Below are 19,913 nucleotides of genomic sequence, written 5' to 3'. Positions count from 1 at the left end.
GGAAGAGTTATTTCGGTAAGCGATGAACAGTTAGAAAATGCTTTCAATGGAATTGTGGTTAAATTACAATTAATCGTTACCGATACTAATGATATACAGGAATCAAAAAATTCACTCCCAATGGATTCAACTGCTTGATTAAAAACAAAGTTTTTCAGTCTAAAGCATTGTGAAAAAGAGCTTAGATAAATCTGTGTGACATTTTCAGGAACAATAAATTCAGTGAGAGATCTGCAGTAATAAAAACAACAATCTTTGATTTGCTCTAAACTTTTGCCTTCAGAAAATGTTACTATTTCTAGCTTATAACAATAAGCAAATGCATGATCTTCAATCATAACAACTGAATCACCAATTGTAACTTTAGTTAAATTAGGCCAGTTGTAAAATGCTTTTGATCCTATTGTTTTGACGCCGGTTCCAATAATTAAATATTTTACAGTATCTTTTTTTGATTCATATTCACCATTGGAAATGTAACTATTATTTATAATCTCTAGTGTTTCATCGCAAAGAGCATTACAATAAAATATCGCTACAGAAAGAAGAAATCCTGAAACCATGAAGCGATATGTTCAACCGAAACCGCCATCTGAAATTTGTGTTCAAATAACTGTCCAAATGAAAGTTAAGAACTTTTTGAAAAGTGATCATTGCAAAGATTTTTTGATGAATTTCTTCGTGTTTAAGGAATAACTCAAGTTTTTAGTCTATTAAACTATTTGCTGTATCCTCAAGAACATAATTATTCAGAAGAAATCATAAAAATCAGAATTAGTTGAGATCAATATGATTAAGAATTATTAAAATTTTTCGATTATAAAATTAAAAAACATAAACATTTATTAATAACAATTATATTATATGAAAATATATTATGCAAATTTCAATTTTCAGCTCAAACATGAAATAAGTACCCGAAAAGAAGAGTTTTCACTTGTGTTCCGGATGGTGCACGACCGATTCGCCGGAATTGTGAACGATGGATGTTTCTTGACATTTGATGATGCAATTTTTATATTCCTCTTATTATACTTTATAACTCCAATGCCCTTAATATGCATTATCTCACGTGGGAAATCTTCAGTAGGCAGTTCATATGACTCATTTATAGGTATTGTTATCTTCTTTTTTGTTTTGGGCACTTTTACAGCGGTTGTGGCTTTGGCGGTTTCGGTTTTGACCTTCACCACTTTTTCAATCGAGTAAAGTCCTGAATCATCCGGTTTGTAAACGAGCTTCTCGCCAAGCCAATAACGAAGTGGTTTAAGATGAATACGTTTTTTACGTCTGAGTGCAATTGGGAGATCATTGTCATCGTTTTGGTCGTCATTTCTTGTAACGTCTTTTTGAATGGTGTTATCTGATGAATTTGATTTTGGTGAAACTTTTGTCTTACACTTTGTTCGTTGATTTGGCTTTGTTTCTGTGGTTGTTTCGTTTGGAGGTTTTGATTGTAATTCGATTTTTGTATTTACTTCTGATCGAATTAAAGGCTCTGGTTTTGATGGTTTTGGCGCTGTAGTTTTTGTTCTTTTGGTTACTTTTGTATTTTCTGTTAAGCGAAATGCGCTTTTTGACATGTAATCAGAATTGCTTTCTTCATTTTTTCCTTTGGTTGCACTTGAGCTGTGGTGTTCTGCTTCTGTTGTTGGCTTTGTCCTTTTTATTTTCCTTGATGATTTTGATTTTGACATATATTCAGGGGAGTTTGATGTATCTAAACCCTCAAGAAGATCACTTTCTGAAGTGAGGCTGTCTTCTTTTTCTTTTGCGTTTTGATCTGGAAAATGTTCGCATTGATAAATTTCTTCTTTTAGTGGGTGAGCTGTCTTTTCTTGCTTAAAGCTATCTCCCCAAGGCTGGTCTGTAGGTAAGAAATCTGGTTTAGGTAGTTCCTTTATCATTTTCTTTGTTTTTGTTTTTTCTTGGATTCCTTTTTTTTTGAAGCTAAGTGATGCAAGTACTTTGCTTGATAATGGGGAGCCTTGCGTTTTCTTTGCTATCTCCATATTCCAAAAATAATCGATATCATCAAAACCATCAGCATCAATCTTTCGCGTTTCGAATGAGTAGCTGTCAGAATCATTTTCTTCTTCATAAGAATTCGAAAATTCGTTCTCACTTCTCATTTAGTGAGGAAAAGGGAATTGGTTTGTTTAAAGCTATCGTCACATCAAGGCACAATGAAACTTTTTGTAAGCGAGCCGATCAAAATTTGCTATCGGCATGTACATCTTCCTTTCATTCGCTTTCTTCCATCTAAAACTTTGAAATTTTATAAGTGATTGCCAGAAGAAAAGGATATATAGAAATATTTGAAATACTATGGAATAATGATAAATTGATCAAATATAAGAAGTATAATAAACTGGGAAAATCAAGAAGATTTGTTATGTTTTTTAAAAAGGAATTGAAAGTGATGAAGCATTCCACAATTTGCGCATATGTATTCGTTTAAATAAAAGTTATTATAAATAATAAATTATATGGCTTTAAAAACACATTTGATTTTTATTGATGAATTCCTTCAAATTAGAATATTTTCCTGTTTTGAAAGATTTTAATGCTATTAAATTCATAAAAGTGACACTAAAAGGATGAGTGTGACACAAAGCTTCTATTTACCTAAATATCTAAAAAGTAAATATAAACGAATTGAACGAATTTCCTGTCCTGTTACTGGGCCTATATATTCAGCATATGATAAAGAAAATAATGTTGAAGTTGAAATAAGAGAATTCTTTTTTGACCGATTCTCCGACGAAATCAATTTTAATAACATATATGAAAAGATTAAATTTTTAACAGAACTTTCTATTCCGAATATTTTACGGATTTTTGATATCTTGACACTTAAAAATCGAAAATCATTAATTTTAGTTAAAGAACTCACACACACTTATATCATGGATTTTGTTCATTCACCAACAAGATCTTTAGTTTCCAATATATGTAAGCAAATACTTGAATGCCTTAATTATATTCATACTCACAATCCATCAATTATTCATGGGACCTTAGAATGTCGTGATATTAAATTTGATCCTCTTAAAAAAATTGTGAAAATTGATTTTACTTCAGATATACTTTTCTATTCTAATCAAAATCGTTTGGTTGGAAACATAAAATATACAGCACCAGAAGATCTAACTAATGAAAAAACTACTAAATCCGATATTTGGTCTTTAGGCATGTGCATTTTAGATATTGTTACTGGAGAAGAGCCTTATTGTGAATGTGAGAATATAAAGTCTATAATAAATAAGCTTATGTCTGGGCAATTACCTTTTTCTTTGTCTAAGGTGAATGACCCAGTCATCGCTGACTTTATAACTTTGTGTTTGTTGCCTGCCAATGATCGCCCTTCGGCAGAACAACTTTTAAACCATTCGTTAATAAAAGAATTTGGACAAGAAAAAGTTGATTTTGATGAACCTTTAAATGACTTGGAATATATGGAATTGTTGGAATTACATAAATTGGAAAGAGAAGAAATGGAAAGGAAACATAATGAAGAAAGAATTAAAATGAGAAATAAAAATAAGTAAGAAAATATAAATGAAAAAATAAATTGCTTCGTATAATTTTGTGGTTACGTAACGGTATCTGATATTTTGCTTAAGAAGGTATTGATATTAAACATGTTTACTTCTTTTATTTTGTAATCGTTTAATGTGTTAATTTGGAGTTTCAAAATAATATTTGGAAATTATTTTATTTGGTAATTTTAATGGCATGAAAAAAATCAATCAATAATAGTTAAATTGTTTCTTGAGCAAGAAGGAATTGATATTGTCATTATAAATCCTTAATTAAAACATATAATTTATATATATATATATAAATTAAATAAATTTGGAATTTATAACTAATAATTAAAGCACCACTTATAACAGCTATAGAAATAGTTCAAATTCTTCTTGAACAAAACATTGATATTAATTCTCTAGATATTAAAATATATCATAAGAAATCTCAATAAAAATATAACATTTGATGTTTTGAATCATACAAATGTTTTTTAAATTTCGTATAAATTTTTACAAAAAAAAAATTAAATTTTTTTGGTGAACTGCTTTTGTTCTTGGAAAAAGACAAAATAATTTCTTTCTGTAAAGACCGAATCCAACGAAAACAATTAAAATTTACAATATATTAAGCTAGTGTTTAGAAATAAATCAGCATCAGTTGCTAATCTTTCAGTTGTTTGACATCAACTGTGTGTTAATTAGTTGTTCTTGCGATTTGTCGACTTTTTGTTGCAAAAACAATAATCCGAACACTGCACCTACTACAGAAATTATCATGAATATCATGAAACACCAGAAATCTCCAAGTGCAGATTGCATACTTGGGAAAATGGCAATTACCAAAAATGCGCAAATCCAATTTGAACTTGCGACAATTGAACTTGCTTGTGCTCTTGCTGAGGTTTCGATGAGTTCGTTAACAAAGAACCATGGAAGTGGTCCGGCACCAAGTCCGAAGAAGAGTAAAAACAAGAAAACAATTAAAATTGGAAGCCAACTTGGAAGTGTCACTTTTATGGATAAGCAGAAAAGTGCCAAAGAAACCGAAATTCCGATAAGAGAAACAACCCAAGCAAACTTACGACCAAGAAACTCAATAACAAAACCACCGCAAAAAACTGATATAACTTGTGCAAGTGATGATATGGTTGAGGCAATACCAGACTCTATTTCAATTCCGGCATTGTTGAAAAGAGTTGTAAGATTTGTTAAAATACCATTGACACCACTAAACTGTTGGAAAAACATTAATAGAACACATATAATTAAAGGCTTTGCAAAACGACGTTGAAATATTGATTCAGTGGGTGTGATGGAAGAATGTGCTTCAGCAACTGCAGGTGACTCTGGAACAAGCCAAATAAGAAAAGAAAGTAAGCCTGTTATGCAAGCACCAACAATAGCTGTATTTTGCCAATCAAGATATGTACCAACTAAATATAAAATTACAATTCCACTGGCAATAGCTAATTGACCAAGAGAACCGTAAAATCCTGTGGCTTCTGGTGGCGCTAATTCAACAATGTACATTGGAATAATTTGTGAAAAACCACCCATAACTAAACCTAAAAATAACCTAACAATAATGCCATACCAAAAAATCTGTTCGTATGTGACTATAAGCATGAGCCAGAAAATTGTTCCTGCAACTGAAACAATAAATGTTGTTGGCTTTCTACCTGTATATTTCAAAAGAAGAAGTGTTATATATGGTCCAAAAACAGCTGATAATGCTGGACCTGAACGATAAATTGTGTATTCAAGTTCACTTATACTTGACATTGTTTCTTGCATTGATGGAATTGCTGGAGAAGGATATACTAGAACATAACCAAATGTTATGTCTCCGAGCATAAGGATCATTGCATAAAGGAGTGCTTTGTTGAGAATTTTTCCCATTTTAACTATTATTAACCGTCACAAAACGATGAGCGATGTATCGTTAATCGTAACGGGGCGCCCCATCATGTGCTACAACATTGATATTATAAACCACTCTAACCCTGGTTAACAAATATGAAATCATCGTTGAAATACAATTTAATGAAAAATAACAAATCGAAATTGTGAAATCAAATTATTGCAAAAATAAATACAAATTGATTAAATAAGCAAAAATTTTATTTCTGCTGAGAATGTAATGCTTTTTGTACAATAGAGCCTCGGAAAGAAAATACCTAAGTGCTATTCGCAAAAATTCGAAATAGAAAAAACCGCATTTAAAAGGCCAAAACGAGCAAACTTACAAAGCGAATAACTCATTAAACTGATGAATTTTTTGCTGACATACATTCGTTTCAAAATGTATGTACTGTGGTTGATTTTATTCCAATAATGAAAATGTTTTTCAAATCTGAAAAAGTTAAAAAATATTATTTTTATTATAAAAACACGAACGTTCAATATCTTTTGCATAAAATGTGTGATGATACAAAATATTTTGTGATTCTCTGTGAAAACAAAATATTTTGGCGAATTTTTTTGATTCTGATTAAGTTTCAATTATCATGTGAATAAAGATTTGTCTATTATGCATGAGCTAGCCTGGGTAAAGATTTGGAATGCTGATTTTTTTTTATGCTTGTAGCGAAATATTCCACAATAAAATATTTATTAACTTAAGGATATGAACAAACGTATAATTCAAACCACAGATCGCATCTTTTTAGTGATGTCTTCGTATATTGTTTTTTTGGATATTTTTATTCCTAAATTAATTTACAAAAACAACATCTCATAGGCATAAAGAAATAGAAAAATTACAGCGTGAGAAACTTCGTATTTACCATCAAACACCTAAAAGGAAAAAGAATTGAATGATATAAGGTAACAGATATTGAATCAATCAACACCAGTCAAAAAAGCCCAATCACAAAATAAACAAACAAATCAATAAAAAATGTCATCTATTTTCATTCAAATAATTTAAATTTGATTGGAAAAATTGTTGTCATAAATTTGAAAGGAAAACATCATCGAGTTTTGGGCATTTAAATTTATCTAGATCCTTCTCATTGAAAGATGAATGAAACATTCAAACTGATGTTTAAACACAAAAATTGCAATGATAAAATAACGATACGTATTCAAACAGCCCAAACTCGACTTGGTTGAATTGTTTAAAATTAAAGTTCGATCATGTTTACCACTATTTATTATACTCAAATAACATAAGGACAAAACTGGTGTTCAAAAAAATGCCTTTATGTAATGCAAAATATTATCTGATTTACAATTCTTTTTTAATTTTTCTGGAATGAATTCATTTGTATTAAAACACTTTATAGCAAGATATCGTTTTTTAAGATTGTGTCATATAATGTCACTTACTTGTGTTGTTTTTTTAAATTATCATATTATTTAAATAATAAATAAAAGTTATATTCGATATACATGCTTGTAAAGAAAAGATTATTTATGAATTTTAATTAAATAAAATAAAAATTACGTATAATTTTATTGGAATTTGATTTAGTAATTTGAAAAGGAACGAAAATAATGAAAATAAAAATTCCTGAGAGGTTCAGGTGAATATTCACATGCCAATATTGAGTAGTTTATTCGTTAGAATATAAACTATTCAAATCGAAAGTAGATTATTTTTCTAAAATGCACCAAAAGCAAACAACAACAAACCAGAAATTTCAAAACGAATGGGAAACATTTACAACTTTCGAAAACATAATCTTTGGTTTGAATAAAGATAATTTTGCTCAATCATCAAATTTTATTATCAGCAAGTTTTGTAAAAAATATCCAATGTCTTATGACATCATTCTAACCCGAATGATATATACATCTCTTCTAATTGATAGTAATAATTTTGATATATATTTGAGATTATTACAAGAGATTGAAAAATATGAAGAAAATAATAAAATCAACACAAAAATAATAAATACATTTTCTCAATTTCTTCTTAAGAAAAAAACACAAGAGTCATTTTATTTTCTTAATTACATGATTGAGTATAATTTGCTTGAAACAAAATTCATCCAAAATATACGCGAACCATTTTTTGCTCATATTAATGAAGATATATCAGATGAAGATGATCTTGTACTCCATAAGCAATTAATTAAAGAAGGACACAATCCAAATGAAATCGCAAAAATAATTCTAAATGATGAAGTAGAAAAACTTCAAGAAATATCAACACAAACAAATTTTGATTTTAATCAAATAATTCGAAAATCAATTTATGAAAGATGTTCATTCATTAATCAATTTCGGATTACATTAATTGATTATGCAGCATTTTTTTCTTCAGTTAAATGTTTTAAATATTTACTTATGAATGGCGCAAAAGTAAAAAATGCAGGTAAATATGCAGTTGCAGGTGGAAATGAAGAAATTATTCATTTATGTGAACAAAATCATTCAACATTTGATAATGCATGTGAAGCTGCAATCAAGTTTCATCGAAATGATGTCTTTAAGTATATTTATGAAAACAAATTAGAAAAAATTAAAAAATTAGAAGAATTAGGAGTAATATGTGTTTCATATTTTAATTATGAAATTTTTGCATATTTAGAAAATGAAGGAATGAAAATTAATGAAAATATTATTAATGAAGCAGCAAAAATCGGAAATATTTTTCTTGTAAAATATTTCCTTAAAAATAATCAACTTCCAGAAAATATTTTAGTTTTTGCTTCATTTTCAGGAAACATTGAACTTGTTACATACATTCTAAATCAAAAAGGATTTTATGTTAATGCTAAAGATATTTCTAAATTTTATATAATATTGATATTAATAATATAATATTTCAAAATAATATTTGGAAATTATTTAAATTATTTAATACAGCACTTATGATAGCATCTGAAAATGGCCATACAGAAATAGTTAAATTACTTCTTGAACAAGAAGGAATTGAAGTTAATGCTAAAAATATTTATTTGTTTTATTTGATATTAATTTTAATAATTTGATATTTCAAAATAATATTTGGAAATTATTTAAAATATTTAAAACAGAACTTATATTGGCATCCGAAAAAGGTCATACAGAAATAGTTAAATTACTTCTCGAACAAGAAGGAATTGATATTAACACTAAAGATATTTATTTGTTTTATTCGAAATTTATTTTAATAATTTAATATTCCAAAAAAATGTTTGGAAATTATTTAAATTATTTAATACAGCACTTATATTGGCATCTTCAAATGGTCATACAGAAATTGTTAAATTACTTTTTGAACAAGTAGGAATTGATGTTAATGCTAAAAATATTTATTTGTTTTATTTGATATTAATTTTAATAATTTTATATTTCAAAATAATATTTGGAAATTATTTAAATTATTTAATACAGCACTTATATTGGCATCTTCAAATGGTCATACAGAAATAGTTAAATTACTTCTTGAACAAGAAGGAATTGAAGTTAATGCTAAAAATATTTATTTGTTTTATTTGATATTAATTTTTAATAATTTTATATTTCAAAATAATATTTGGAAATTATTTAAATTATTTAATACAGCACTTATATTGGCATCTTCAAATGGTCATACAGAAATAGTTAAATTACTTCTTGAACAAGAAGGAATTGAAGTTAATGCTAAAAATATTTATTTGTTTTATTTGATATTAATTTTAATAATTTTATATTTCAAAATAATATTTGGAAATTATTTAAATTATTTAAAACAGCACTTATGAGAGCATCTTCAAATGGTCATACAGAAATTGTTAAATTACTTCTTGAACAAGTAGGAATTGACATCAATGCTAAAACTATTTACTTGTTTTATTTAATATTTGTTATAATAATTTCTTATTTCAAAATAATATTTGGAAATTATTTAAAATATTATGGACAGCACTTATTTTTGCATCTGAAAATGGTCATACAGAAATAGTTAAATTACTTCTCGAACAAGTAGGAATTGACATCAATGCTAAAACTATTTATTTGTTTTATTTAATATTTGTTTTAATAATTTTATATTTCAAAATAATATTTGGAAATTATTTAAAATATTATGGACAGCACTTATGGAAGCATCTGCAAATGGTTATACAGAAATAGTTAAATTACTTCTCGAACAAGAAGGAATTGATATTAATGCTAAAAATATTATTTATTTTAATAATTTCATATTTCAAAATAATATTTGGAAATTATTTATAATATTTTGGACAGCACTTATACATGCATCTAGAAATGGTTATACAGAAATAGTTAAATTACTTCTTGAACAAGATGGAATTGATATTAACGCTAAAGATATTTATTTATTTTATTCAAAATTTCTATTCCAAAATAATATTTGGAAATTATTTAAATTATTTAATACAGCACTTATGATAGCATCTGAGAATGGCCATACAGAAATTGTTAAATTACTTCTTGAACAAGAAGGAATTGATATTAACGCTAAAACTATTTATTTGTTTTATTTAACATTTGTTTTAATAATTTGGAAATTCAAAATAATATTTGGAAATTATTTAAATTATTTAGAACAGCACTTATTAGAGCATCTGATGAAGGTTATACAGAAATAGTTAAATTGCTTCTTGAACAAGAAGGAATTGATATTAACGCTAAAACTATTTATTTGTTTTATTTAATATTTATTTTAATAATTTGATATTTCAAAATAATATTTGGAAATTATTTAAATTATTTAATACAGCACTAATGATAGCATCTGAAAATGGCCATACAGAAATAGTTAAATTACTTCTCGAACAAGAAGGAATTGATATTAACGCTAAAGATATTTATTTGTTTTATTCGAAATTTATTTTAATGATTTGGAAATTCAAAATATAGGGTAGACAAAAATGTTTTATCCTAAATATGATCCTTTTATTTTTTTTAATAATTATTATATATATAAAAATACAAGAGATTGTAATAATAATGATATAATTTTTGAGATCAGAAATATTTTATATATCAAGAAAATGTCAAAAATAAACTTACATATTGTCATTCTTTTTAAACGTTTTTCATTTCTATGGAAGTCGAACAAAGAGCAGTCATATTTTTTCTGAAAAGAAAAGGCTTTAAACTCAGCCAAATTAAACAAGAGTTAGATGATGTTTATCACCAAGATGCACTCAATATTAATACCATAAAATATTGGGTGCATCAATTTAGATTAGGGAGATCTGGAATAACAAATATTCAAAGTCCAGACAGACCTGTTCTTGATTTCATTTATTCAAAAATTTTGGCTGCACTCGAAATGGAACCATTTCATTCAACATATACAATAAACGAAGCCTTGTCTATACCACGATCCACCATAAATGATCACCTCAATAAATTAGGCTTCCATTAATATAATTTATAAGTGGTTCCATATGAACTGACGTGTGAAAGAGGAGAAGAAAAAGTGCGAAATACAACTGAGCTCCTTGATATCTTAGAAGTTAGCAAGAGAGAAGGTTTCCATAGAATCATAACTGGGGATAAATCTCGGTTATTTTTATCATATGATCATGAGCATATGTGGTCACTATCAGAAAATAATTTACCTGAAATTATCGATACAAAAATTGACACGATAAAATATATGGTAATTATCTTTTGGAATATTGATCGATTCTTTATAGTTGATTCTATAAATAATTATGAATAATTTTTTAAATCAACATAATTAATTAATAATATAATTAAACCTCTGAAGCAAATTGTATTTCCACGAAGAAAAAAGCTCCATGAAGACCCATATTATTTACATTTCGATAATGCATCTCCCCATATGTCGAATGCTTCAACTAAATTTTTGGGAGACAATGATTCTAAAATAGCTCCACGACCGCCATATTTACCAGATTTTGCTCCTTCATATTTCTTTTTATTTGGTTTTTTAAAAAATCAACTAGATATAGAAAAATTTGATGATTTTACAAAATTGCACGATAAAATAACTGAAATTTCGAGTGAAATTTCAAAGGATACTTTAGCAAAAGTTTTCGAAGAATGGATTGAAAGATGTTAATGGGTGATAAAGAACAAAGGTAACTACTACAATAAGTAAACCTAAAAGAAAATAATTAAAATCTTTTATTTCGATTCTATTATATTTAAGATAAAACATTTCCGTTTCCCCTATAATTTGGAAATTATTTGCAACAGCACCCATGTATGCAAATAGTAAAGATCACAATGAAATCAAAGAAATTACTTTTAGAATGTGAAAAATTTACTAATCTTTCATTATGATCTTTTTCAATAAATTTTTTTCTCAAAAGTGTTTCAATTAAAGTCAGCCAATTTCGCTATTGTGATTCGAACAACATCCTGTAACTTACATCAAAATCAGATAAATTTTCTGAATAAAAGTGAGTAAAAATTAAAGCAAAATATTTAACTTTAAAAAGTATTCGGACAATATACAGAAATAGGACATCCGTTAATTTTGTATCGGCGTTTATCGTTTAGTTAACAAAATTGAGAATGGTCTCCTTTCAAAATCGAAGTCACTTTTCGGTTCTATATTCAAAACGCAGACAATTTTATTTCATTCAAATTCGTGCAGATTTCTGCTTTTTGATATAAAATTGTCAAATGTTCCCTGCAAGATCTATCATCAAACTAGATGACAATGATGGGCTCGAAGGGCTCAATCAAATCGACCCAAATGATTGCCTTAATGGCCTTAGTGGCATAAGAATGGTTGGATTCTTGAAACAAGCCGAATGTCTTACATCATATACTATTGACATGTTCAAGGATTTGGTTATAATGACCAACAACACCATGGAAAGGTTCAACAAACTCTCTGCTCGTGTTAATGAGCTTAAATCCAATCTTCCATCCGCAATAAATCATATGAAACAATTCGCTCAAACATGGGGCCAAGGCGATGAACCACCTCCAACTTCACCTGTTAACCAAGAAGATAACTCATCATTCCAACTTGAACCAAGTACAATTGTTAAGGCTGTTATTGATACTGCATTACCACCACCAGATCTTTCACAGTTCAACAACCTCGAAGCAAGGATTGTTCAAGACCTTAAGATTGATACACCAGCACAACCTGTTGATTTCAATAGATTCTTCTCAGATCCAGATTTCTTCAAGCGTCAATACGTTCAAGAACTTCTTGAGCAATTCCAAAAGGAACGTGAAGAGAAGAAGAGAGCTCGTAAAGAAGCCAAAGCACGAGAAAAGGAAGAGAAGAAAGTTCAACAAGAATTAAAGAGAAAGCAAAGTGAAGAAAATGATAATACAAACAATGAATCTATCATTTCTGCTATCTCTGCACCTCCACCAGCACCAACATCGCTTTGTATGCCACCTCCACGTGGTCAAGCATCACATGGTGATATTCCTGTCTCACTTGCACATGGTTCTACACCACTTAAGACAGCATATAGACCATCACCAACATCAACCAAACCAATGGCACCAAAGTCACGTGCAAAAGTTGTTCAACCACCAACTTTCGCACCTGTTGCATCAGGAAACGCTGTTGAAGCTTCACCATCCAAGTCAAGTAAGAAATCCAAGGATAAGAAAGCCGATAAGAAATCAAAGGATAAGAAAGCATCTAAGTCTTCAGCTGCACCTTCTGCTCCTGCTGCTCCTTCTGCACCCGATGCTGGTGCTCCACCCCCACCACCTCCACCACCGCCTCCTCCACCTCCACCACCTCCACCCCCACCACCTCCTTCATCATCTGGTACTGCAGGCGGTCTTAAGTTTAAGACAGGAATATCAGATCCTTCAGCTGTCACACTTAATAAGGTATCTGATTCTGGCGCTTCTGGTGCTTCTCACCTCGATTTGATCAAGTCTGGTAAATTCGTGTTGAAGCAAGTAGATAAATCTAAGCCGTTACCTCCTCCAAAGGCAAGAATTGAGGAAAGAGATCCGAACACTTTGACCGTACAAGAAATCTTACAACAAGCTGCTAAGATTCGTGATGCAGTTGCATGCTCTGACTCTACTGATACTGATGAATCTGAGACTGAGTCTACCACAACTTGGTAAACAAGAGCATTTGAACAAATTTTTGTGTTTATTTGATGTGATTTTGATGTAATTTGGGGCGCCCCAAATCAAAAAGTGACTGAAGTTTTTAAACCGAAAATTAAAGTTTTGTCGTTGTGATTATATCATTGGCTAATGAAACTTTATTCCATTTCATCTTTCTTATTTAAATCAACTGTATCAAACTTAGATTTAATTTTTTTAGGTGCAATAAAATAAGATTAAATTAGTAATAAAAACTGTATTTCATAAAAAAATTAATGGCATTTGCAGGTAAAAATCTTTGTGCTTTGAGTGAAAAAGCTAAGCTGCAAATGGTTATAAAATCGATTTATGATAACTTCTTTTTATTATAAAAAAAAATGAAAATATTAAACATAGCGAGGGAACGTAACTCCGTTAATGTCAACAAACGATTTTTGTTGTGATTCTGTAATGAATGGAGATATTCTTGTTTGAATTTCAATGGGCGAATCTGACTCACGCATTTCGCTTTTAGCCTTCCGTGATGGATTTCTTACTTTGGAGTTTTGTGTTCTTGCTCTAGAGTTAGTTTCAGTTGGCACATCTGCTGAAAGTACATCTGCAATTTGCTTAATTGCTTCATAAGAGCGTGATACCTGCCTTTGAAGAACTTGCGTTGCTGCTGGAATTTGTTTATCTTTTTCGATTTGGCGAGTAAAAAGAGCACGAAATAATTTCAATAAATTTATGTGATATTCAATAAGAGATCCCATTTGACTTGAACTTGGATCAACTTCTGAGTCACCATATATCTTGGTTTGAGCCTCTGATAAAACACTTTTTGCAGATGCATAAGTGCTTTCAACAGGTGCCGTAATTTTTTTCATTTCAGGTACAAGAAAGGGTTCAATAAATTCGATTTCTCTTTGTAACGTTTGAACTAAGAGAACAAATGGATGAATAATTAAATTTCCATCATTAGTTTTTGATAGGGCTGCTCTTAAAGTGTCTTGAATCAATGCTTTATGTTTGTTTTTGAGAATTTTTTCTAGTTCCATCTTCTGTTACTCTGGAACTAAAAAAAACCCAAAATTTAAAAGAGCTACGAACCGTTTTTCACAGTTGTCTAATTTTTAACGTTCTTTTCAAAGGGCGGAAAATAATTTTGGTGATGTTTTTCATATATCTTCAAATTGGAATGGTTTCTCATGAAGTTCTGATTATAAATCATACATTGCGATTAAATTTTTTTGTATGTAATAAAAATAATATCAAAATTAAATCAATTTCAAATAATGTTTCTGATTTAGATATTTTATTACATAATAATGTTAGACCAATACTACAAAAATATGGTGTTTCTCAAAATTCTATCTTATATATTTTTTCGAGTTATCTTTTAGAAATTATTTTTTTAATTTCATTCTTTTTTGTTTTCAAATTTTTAACGCCAAAAGGAATAAAAACAAAAGAAAACTCTTTAATAAATAAGAGTTTTTCTCATTCTTATCAGTTTATTTTGTTTTTTAATTCCACGTTTGAATATTTTAATCAATCAACATCGACACTTATAATCACAAATTCTGATGAATATGAAACAAGAGATTTATATAAAGAAATGAAAATACATATTATAATTGAAAATGGTATTACTGAAATCCAAAATTATGATTTTTCAAGATTTTCATTAGTTTCAATTGATATAGGTAATTAAGTTACTAAAATTGGAGATTCTGCATTTTATTATTGCTCTAATTTAGAATTAGTCAATATTGGTGCAAATGTACAAACAATTGGAAGTAGTGCATTTTATGCATGTGAAAAACTGAAAAATTTCACAATTCCAGCATCAGTTACAAGTATTGGAGTAGATGCTTTTTTCTTATGTTATAATATTAGTTTTTATAATGTATCAAAAAATAACTTAAATTTCAGTAATCTAAATAATGATGGCATTATGTATAATAAAAATTTCACAACAATTCTTCATTATCCACCCAATAAAGAAGGCGAAATATATTTCATGAAATTCCATCATTTGTTACTATTATTGGAGAATTTGCTTTTCATGAAGCAAAAAACTTGGAATATATTAAAAATTGTGAAAATGTTTTAAGTATTGGAAAATATGCATTTAGTGATTGTGGAAATTTGATTTCATTTTCGATATCGAATGAAGTTACATCAATTGGTACTAATATGTTCCGCGGGTGTACAAAATTGTCCACACTATTCATCGGAAAAAATGTTCAAATTATTGAAGCTTATGCATTTGATGGGTGTTCTTCTCTTAAATGTATATACTTTTTAGGAGAAATAGAGCCAGTATTTATGCAAGGCGCTTTTACTCAATCATATGATATAGAAGTTATGGTAACAGAATCATATAAAAATCAAACATTTGGTGATTTTGATATCACAAAGGAAACATTTAACGACTGTTTACCAATTTCATCATTAACGTTTTCCCAATCGAACACATATACTAACTCTAATACATATACTAACTCTAATACATATACTAATTCTAATACATATACTAACCCCAACACATATACAAAATCAAATACATTTATAAAGTCATTTGGAAAAGATGTAACTATTTCTCATTCATTTGTTTTAGATTATTTATTGTCGTATACAAAAACAATTGTTAATATTTCATTAATATCTAAAACATATTCCATTTCATTTATTTCATCAATAATTACATATATAACCACAGATTTTATTGACTATGAATATGTAATAATATATTATTCAACATATATTAGTTATTATTCTGATTTCTTTATGATTTTTCAAGTAAATGAAAATGGTTCGAATGATAATAAAATAATAACAATAATTATCATTGTTTGCGTTTTGTTTGTTATTGTTGTTATTATTATTGTATTGTTAATTGTTTTAATTATTCATATTCACCATAAAAAGAAGATTATTTCAAATGATGAAGTTAACAGTGAAGATACAAACGAAAATAAAATTAACGCAACATTAGCAGTAAGCAAACCAATTCTACATATTGAAGAAGACCCATTTGCAAAAGATTTTAAAGAAGAACAATTTATTGTAAATATTTAATAAATAAAAATTACAAATTATATCTCATAAAATAAATACATCAACGGATTTTTGATATTTTTTAGTAAAAATTTATATATAATTTTGATTTATTTTACTTTACGTTTTTTGAACTGAGTGATTTTTTCTAGTATGTGTGCTTGGGTGCTGCTTTTCCTTTTGAATAAGAATTAATTTTTCTCTCGAATTTCCACCCCAGAACAGAATGATAAACCTTATCTTTATGAATAGTTTCAATTACTCTCCTTTCCAATATGAAGTATATTGTGATAAATGTTAAGATAAATTAAATTGGCTTAATGATTAAAAAGGATTTTCATGGTTTTTTTAATTACACTGAAAAAAGTTATAACAAATTAGCATGCAATCTTAAATTCTTCTTTCCAAGATTAAAGCAATCAGATTTTAGCGCCATTGGTGAAAGGAGGCCGTTTAAATTAATGCTGGGTTCAAATGGGTTTTCCTCCAGTTTTGGAAAGAAAGACCCAATAACAGAACGCGGATTTGATGAAAACACTAAGCTAAAAGATGTTCCACCAGAAGCGCAAATTTATTTTTATAAAACAATTGAATTATCACAGCAATATTTAAATCCCCCAGAAATCAATGGAACTGAAGAATTTTCGCATAAACTAACAGAAATGACTCGTGAGCTGGAATTTATGATATTACATTCCCTCGTACGATTAACATCAGATATAGACTATGGAAATGGATTTATTGAAAGTTCGAAAAATAGTTTAGATGACTTGCAACGTAATACTGCTTCTCCAAATTTATGTTTGCAAAAGCAATGCGAAAAACTTTGTAAACAATCATCAGCAATAAAACAATCCATAACAACAATTACAGAAAACAATGCATCTAAATCCAACAGTAATCCCAATTCATTAACTCTTGTTATTGAAGCACAACACAAAGCAATTATTCGCTGTAGTGGGAAATTAGCTCAATTACAATCAATCACTCTTGAAATCAAATCCAACATTTTCTCACGAATTCATTACATTGATACGAGCGACCCAATGGAACCCAGTAAACCCAGCTTAATTCAACAGATATATAGAAACTATAAAAACTTTCAGATCCAACGAAAGAGCGATTTCGAAAAACGTGACCGAGACAAAGAAAAATTTCGAAAGCCGCCTCCAAAAGCAAATGCGTTTGGAAGTGGATTCAGTGGCATCCTTGCGCAAGGTTCATCAATCATAGGAACCCCTCAGAAGTCGAATGACAACGTGTTTGCAATGCAAACATTTGCCCCAGCACCAGTTCAAGTAAGCGGAAAAGTGCCAACTTTCACGCCTAAGAAAGTTGTTGTGCGAAGGAATCGAATCATACCGTCACCATAATTTGTGTTTGTAAATATTTTGTTTAAATAATTGAACCATTTTTTTCAAATCAACTTATTGGACAGACGATAGACAAATTGAATGATCATTCAAAACTGTTTTACACAGAAAAAAAACTATCGTCATTTTGAAACTAACATTTGTATATAAATTATATTGACGTACTCATGTGTTTCTCTAAATTTTTTTTAGAAACAATCAAATATCTTTAAATATTACCAAGCATGACTTTCGTATTACTCAAATTTGAATTCATTTTTCTAATTTGAAATGAGCGCCATCAGAAAAAAAAATTATTTCTTTTATGTATACATAAAAAAATGCTCGAAATACAATGTGTGAAACATAACAAACAAAAATTCAAACACATAACAATACATTTATTATCTTCTGTTCGTTACCACTTTTCTAATTTGTGGCTGATTCATCCAGCTTGGAATCACTGTTCTATTTCTTTGCACCACAGCTCTCACCGGTATTCTATTTCTAATTTGCGCTTGCTGCACATTATTGCTCACATTATTGTTATCCCTTTTCACAGGTTTTTGCTCAGTTATAACTTTTTCTTCGATTTGTTTTTGCTGAATATTTTGTTGCGGAGTAACGCACCAATCATATTGATAATCAAAAACAAATCCTTCGCGAATGAACAAGTCGCGGAACATTTGGCGGTACATAGAATAGTTCGGCCTATCCGTGAAATCGAGTTTTCGGACTTCGTTTATGAAAATCGAAAACTCATTTGGTAATCCGCGGCATAACATTTCAATAGATGTACCGATTTTCTTCTCAGAAATGAGTTCGTGCTTCTGTTTGCGATTGTCCGCTTTGATTCCCATCCATGGAAGTGACCCTTTAAGAAAATATATTAATACATATCCAATCGATTCAATGTCGTCACGACGACTTTGCTCAATTCCAAGGTGTGTGTTGATGGAAGAATACCGTACAGTACCTGTAAGTGTCTTACCTTCTCGAAATTGGATATGTTGATGAGTTTTGGGATCAAGATATCTCTTGGAAAGACCAAAATCAATGATATGAACTTCGTTACTTTTGGAGTGAAGGCCAATGGTAAAGTTGTCGGGTTTAATATCTCGATGTATATAACCTTTGTTATGGATGTATTCAATTCTTGAAATCATTTGATCTGCAAGCATAAGAACTGTTTTAAGAGAAAAATGACGTTGACATAAAACAAATAATTCTTCAAGAGATTTGCCGAGTAATTCCATTACAAGAACATTATAATCACCTTCAACACCAAACCACGATATGGATGGAATGCCAACACTACCAGAAAGTGTTTTATATATTTTAGATTCTACAAAAAGCTGAGGTGGGCGAGTATGAACTGATTCAATTTTTATTGCAACATCTTCATGCGTTAGAACATTTTCACCTGCATAAATCTCGCCAAAGCTCCCAGCACCAATGCGCTTTTTAAGTCGATACTTGGTGCCAACGCGAAGATCCATTTTATTGTCTGCTTTTTGCTATTAACGTTTTTGTATTTCTGGAGGCAGACGATAGAACTTTTGATACAACAACCGAGCTTTTTGAGGAGGAAAACGATATTTTTTGAATGCATTTTTCTGCTGAAGGCTAAACGCAAGTGAAGTGACTTAACGTATGATAATTTCTTCCGGCTTCTCCTAAGTCAAACCATGATAAAATTTTATGAACATATTTCTCATTTTTCTACTGAATTCATGCCCTTTACTTTCCCTGCTTTTACACATATGAAAAATTATTTTTTTTTCTGAATGGAAAATAATGCTTTTTATGATTACGTTTGAAAAACAAAAAATCTATACACTATTCATCTGATAACATAAACATATGTGAAATTAAATGGATAAATAACTCAAAAATTATTAATTTTGCTGATTATTTAGAATTTTCCTGAAATTAAAAATTGTTTGTTTGAAGTTACTCTTTTCATTTCTTAGGTTAAAAATGATTAATCGTGAAATCTAATATTTAGTTAATAAATTAACAAAGCCGA

The 19,913-nt window shown here is 29.1% G+C and overlaps 6 protein-coding genes across 6 annotated transcripts; 2 read left to right on the top strand and 4 right to left on the bottom strand.

Moving 5' to 3' along the window:
- Positions 1-893: 893 nt before the first annotated feature.
- On the bottom strand, positions 894-2,132 carry GO595_005617 (uncharacterized protein; the record flags this gene model as incomplete). The annotated part of the gene is made up of 1 exon (XM_067918880.1): positions 894-2,132. The coding sequence occupies one exon, from the start codon at positions 2,130-2,132 to the stop codon at positions 894-896; it is 1,239 nt and encodes a 412-aa protein (XP_067774249.1).
- Positions 2,133-4,202: 2,070 nt separating this feature from the next.
- On the bottom strand, positions 4,203-5,432 carry GO595_005616 (major facilitator superfamily transporter; the record flags this gene model as incomplete). The annotated part of the gene is made up of 1 exon (XM_067918879.1): positions 4,203-5,432. The coding sequence occupies one exon, from the start codon at positions 5,430-5,432 to the stop codon at positions 4,203-4,205; it is 1,230 nt and encodes a 409-aa protein (XP_067774248.1).
- Positions 5,433-12,074: 6,642 nt separating this feature from the next.
- On the top strand, positions 12,075-13,505 carry GO595_005615 (WH2 motif family protein; the record flags this gene model as incomplete). The annotated part of the gene is made up of 1 exon (XM_067918878.1): positions 12,075-13,505. The coding sequence occupies one exon, from the start codon at positions 12,075-12,077 to the stop codon at positions 13,503-13,505; it is 1,431 nt and encodes a 476-aa protein (XP_067774247.1).
- A 371-nt stretch (positions 13,506-13,876) lies between these two features.
- On the bottom strand, positions 13,877-14,356 carry GO595_005614 (uncharacterized protein; the record flags this gene model as incomplete). Its single annotated transcript, XM_067918877.1, has 1 exon — positions 13,877-14,356. The coding sequence occupies one exon, from the start codon at positions 14,354-14,356 to the stop codon at positions 13,877-13,879; it is 480 nt and encodes a 159-aa protein (XP_067774246.1).
- Positions 14,357-16,993: 2,637 nt separating this feature from the next.
- Positions 16,994-17,905, top strand: GO595_005613 (uncharacterized protein; the record flags this gene model as incomplete). The annotated part of the gene is made up of 1 exon (XM_067918875.1): positions 16,994-17,905. One exon carries the CDS (start codon positions 16,994-16,996, stop codon positions 17,903-17,905), a length of 912 nt encoding a protein of 303 aa, XP_067774245.1.
- A 383-nt stretch (positions 17,906-18,288) lies between these two features.
- Positions 18,289-19,383, bottom strand: GO595_005612 (Casein kinase I isoform delta-like protein; the record flags this gene model as incomplete). The annotated part of the gene is made up of 1 exon (XM_067918874.1): positions 18,289-19,383. The coding sequence occupies one exon, from the start codon at positions 19,381-19,383 to the stop codon at positions 18,289-18,291; it is 1,095 nt and encodes a 364-aa protein (XP_067774244.1).
- Between the last annotated feature and the right edge of the window lie 530 nt (positions 19,384-19,913).

This window comes from Histomonas meleagridis (assembly GCF_020186115.1).
Source record: "Histomonas meleagridis strain 2922-C6/04-10x chromosome Unknown contig_36, whole genome shotgun sequence".
NCBI classification, from domain to species: Eukaryota; Parabasalia; order Tritrichomonadida; family Dientamoebidae; genus Histomonas; species Histomonas meleagridis.
Note: the sequence above shows the minus strand (reverse complement) of the source record. Positions and strands in the feature narration are given on the sequence as shown.